This window comes from Acyrthosiphon pisum, unplaced genomic scaffold (genome assembly GCF_005508785.2).
Source record: "Acyrthosiphon pisum isolate AL4f unplaced genomic scaffold, pea_aphid_22Mar2018_4r6ur Scaffold_21822;HRSCAF=24983, whole genome shotgun sequence".
In the NCBI taxonomy this organism is placed as follows: domain Eukaryota; kingdom Metazoa; phylum Arthropoda; class Insecta; order Hemiptera; family Aphididae; genus Acyrthosiphon; species Acyrthosiphon pisum.
In genome coordinates this window covers 1-2,941 of record NW_021771329.1, presented here as the reverse complement: position 1 = coordinate 2,941, position 2,941 = coordinate 1, and the positions used below count along the sequence as shown (strand labels likewise).

The 2,941-nt window shown below is 25.7% G+C and overlaps 1 protein-coding gene across 1 annotated transcript; it reads right to left on the bottom strand.

The window, feature by feature from the left end:
- Positions 1–215: 215 nt before the first annotated feature.
- Positions 216–2,723, bottom strand: LOC107883661. The gene is made up of 4 exons (XM_029492580.1): positions 2,533–2,723; positions 2,211–2,452; positions 1,945–2,128; positions 216–401 (listed from the first exon to the last, which is right to left on the bottom strand). The coding sequence occupies exons 1-4, from the start codon at positions 2,666–2,668 to the stop codon at positions 280–282; spliced, it is 684 nt and encodes a 227-aa protein (XP_029348440.1). The 5' UTR covers positions 2,669–2,723; the 3' UTR covers positions 216–279.
- Positions 2,724–2,941: the final 218 nt, after the last annotated feature.

Sequence of the window (2,941 nt, the reverse complement as noted above, 5' to 3'; positions counted from 1 at the left end):
TTTGAAGGGGAATTTTATTTGTTCGAGATGTCGAGAATTTCGAGTTATCAAGGTTCGAGTTACCGAGAGTACACTGTATTAATATTTACCAGTATTTTATACATCAATTAAAAAAGATATTGGACTAAGCTATGTATTATAATAGAAAAGTAATTTTTATTTTATATTCAAATAAACCAATTAATACAACCTGTATATATATTTCAATTTTCAATATTATTACAATATTGTAATTACAATTTAAATTAAAAGTTATAAAAAAATTATTATAATTAATCATTAATGAACATAATTGAGATGTTTTTCTCTGGAGAGTCTGTCTTTGGCATGTTTTAACCAACTACTTATTGGTTTCTTCATTAATTCTTCATTCACATTTGGAAAGCTATTCTTCAAAACATCTGAAAATAATGTATAAAATAGAAATATAATATAATAAATAAAATAATGTATACCTACATATATTTTATAGAATGAAATTTTAATGACAATCCATCGTTATTAGATATAATTTAATTTTTAAAACCAATAGTTTTATAGAAACTTCTGAATCTTACTCATCTTAAATTTGTATATTTATATAAAATAAATAGAGTCATACAAAAAAAGTAAAACACTTAAACTAACTTGTTTTCTATCAAGAGTTAAAACTATTTTCTATTTTGCTGAATAATTCAAAGTTAAAAAGGCTAGTATATAAATGTTAAAACTATTTTGTGCTAAAAGGGCGTAACAAGTTGTAGAAGTAAGTTTAGGCCTTTTAGACCCTAGCAACTTATATTTTATATAGTTAAAAGGGACACTATATAGCAGGGCTTTGCACCTAAACGAAACCCGAATTTCCATTTGGGTTAACCAGAAACCCGAATTATTAAAAATTAAGTGGCATATCAATTAGTATGTATTTTTTGCAACTAACGCGACTAATAAGATAAGAAGATAGTAGTGTAAGTGTGTAACGGATAACTCAATTTTTTTTTGTAACTAACAAAATAATTAATTAAAAAATAAAAAAGACCTTGATGCTAGATGATTGTTTTATTTTATTTCACAATATTTAATAATAGACAATAATAATTGTGTTGTCTAACATTCTTAATCAAAAATAAATATAACAAAAATATGTTTAGTTAGAAAATTAAAATAATATTATGTAATAAGCGAGAACTTTCTTCTGTAGAAAAAGAACTGAGTAAGTACTAAATAATAAGTATTAATATTTAATTTAGTTTTTTAATTTTTAATTTTTTTCATTATGTTTAATTTAAATATAAAATCAGATTATTATATCAAATTTGCAATGAAAATCTCATGTTAATTGATATACAACATGTGTTTTTTTTTTGAACACCCAAATTAACCATAACTAACCCGAATAAATTTGCATTTAACCGTAACCAGAAAAATGTATTAACCCGAAACACCCGAATTCAATAACCCGAATTTTCTTTCAACACCCGAAACCCGAAAAAATGATTTCGGTGCAAAGCCCTGCTATAGAGCCATTTGTTTTCTTTGTCTTACATGTGTGTAAAATAGCAAATTTACACTCTTGCGCTCAGCAGATCACGTTTAGCTCTGTTAACTATAGTTTAAAAATTACAGTAATGGTTACAATGGTAAGAACATTATCAGTGTTTGTATGTGGGGTTTTTACGATAGTTGAATTTTTTAATAAATTATGCATACAATATAATATAGAATAAATTAAAAATGCTAATAAAACACTGAAAAACTGAATTATCGTAAAAACCTTATGTAGGTAAACACAGATAACGTTCTTACTATCAAGTTTCATAATTGGTCGATTCACTTCAATTTTTAAACTAACGAAGTTAAACGTGACCTGCTGAGCGTAAACTTGCATGTGCGCACTTGTAAGACGCAGACAACAAATTTCTGCGAAGAGTCCTCTCAACGCAATGTACAAATAACTTTTCTCACCAAGAAGAAGTCCAAAAAATTTTGTTTTAAGAAGACCTAATTTTTCATCTGGTGCTGGGCGTCTTCCTGCAGATAATCCTGTTAATGTAATTTTTGTTCCTAGTTGATTTGATATAACTTTTGTTAAAATAATTTTTACTGCACTGGGTATATCAGAACCACCATACATCAAAAGTTTTGTTCGCTGTAAAATATTAGTAAAAAATAAATATGGAATAACAATTTTCTTGTTATTTATAAATTGTGATAACATGCAGGTATCTCACAAGTAATTTGTAGTAGTTTTCATTTTTCAATAATTCTGTAACATGTAAAAAGTCCTCAAGCTTATTTAATGGATAGTAATTTTCAAAATGTTCATCAAATTCTTCGCTTTGAGCATTACTTTGAGCATCACCAATTTGTTGACGTCTTAAAAAGTTAAGCATTCTTTCTTGGTTTAATAATATCTTATCCACTTTTAATTTGATTTCTGCTGTATAATTTGTCAAGTGTTCAACTTTTTTATCTAAAAATTTAAAAAAATATATTATGAATACATTTTTTATACATTTTAATAAAAATAAATTATATCATGAAAGTTAATACCTAATTCGTTTGTTGTAATTATTGCTGATTTGTTTAAAAAAGTATCATCGCATTGCTGTTCAGTTTGTTTATTTAAATTTAAATCAATATTTCCAGGACTTGTCATAAACGTCATATCTAAAGCATTTCTTAACATACTTGATGCTATAATAATGAAAAAAAAAAAAATTAAAATAGAAGTATAAATTGTATAAATATTGTCTTTAAAGATGTACAAGAAATAAAATATATTATACCGTCTATTTTCTCTTTTGTCCACAATATCTTGACCGTCAAGGCCTTTATTGAAATTTTTAAAGGTGAACAGAACAGCAAATTTTTTATATAAAAATTTAACAGGTAAGACCCCAAACTCTCTATAATTATGCGAGGTAGAACCCGATAAGGAAAGTTTATTTAAGCAAATTCT

Coding starts and splice junctions, on each gene's coding strand:
- LOC107883661 (XM_029492580.1), bottom strand. CDS start 2,668: ATGTTAAGAAATGCTTTAGATATGACGTTTATGACAAGTCCTGGAAAT. Junction 2,453..2,532: donor AATTACAACAAACGAATTAG/GTATTAACTTTC, acceptor TTAAATTTTTAG/ATAAAAAAGTTGAACACTTG. Junction 402..1,944: donor ATTTTTTGGACTTCTTCTTG/GTGAGAAAAGTT, acceptor CATTATTTTCAG/ATGTTTTGAAGAATAGCTTT.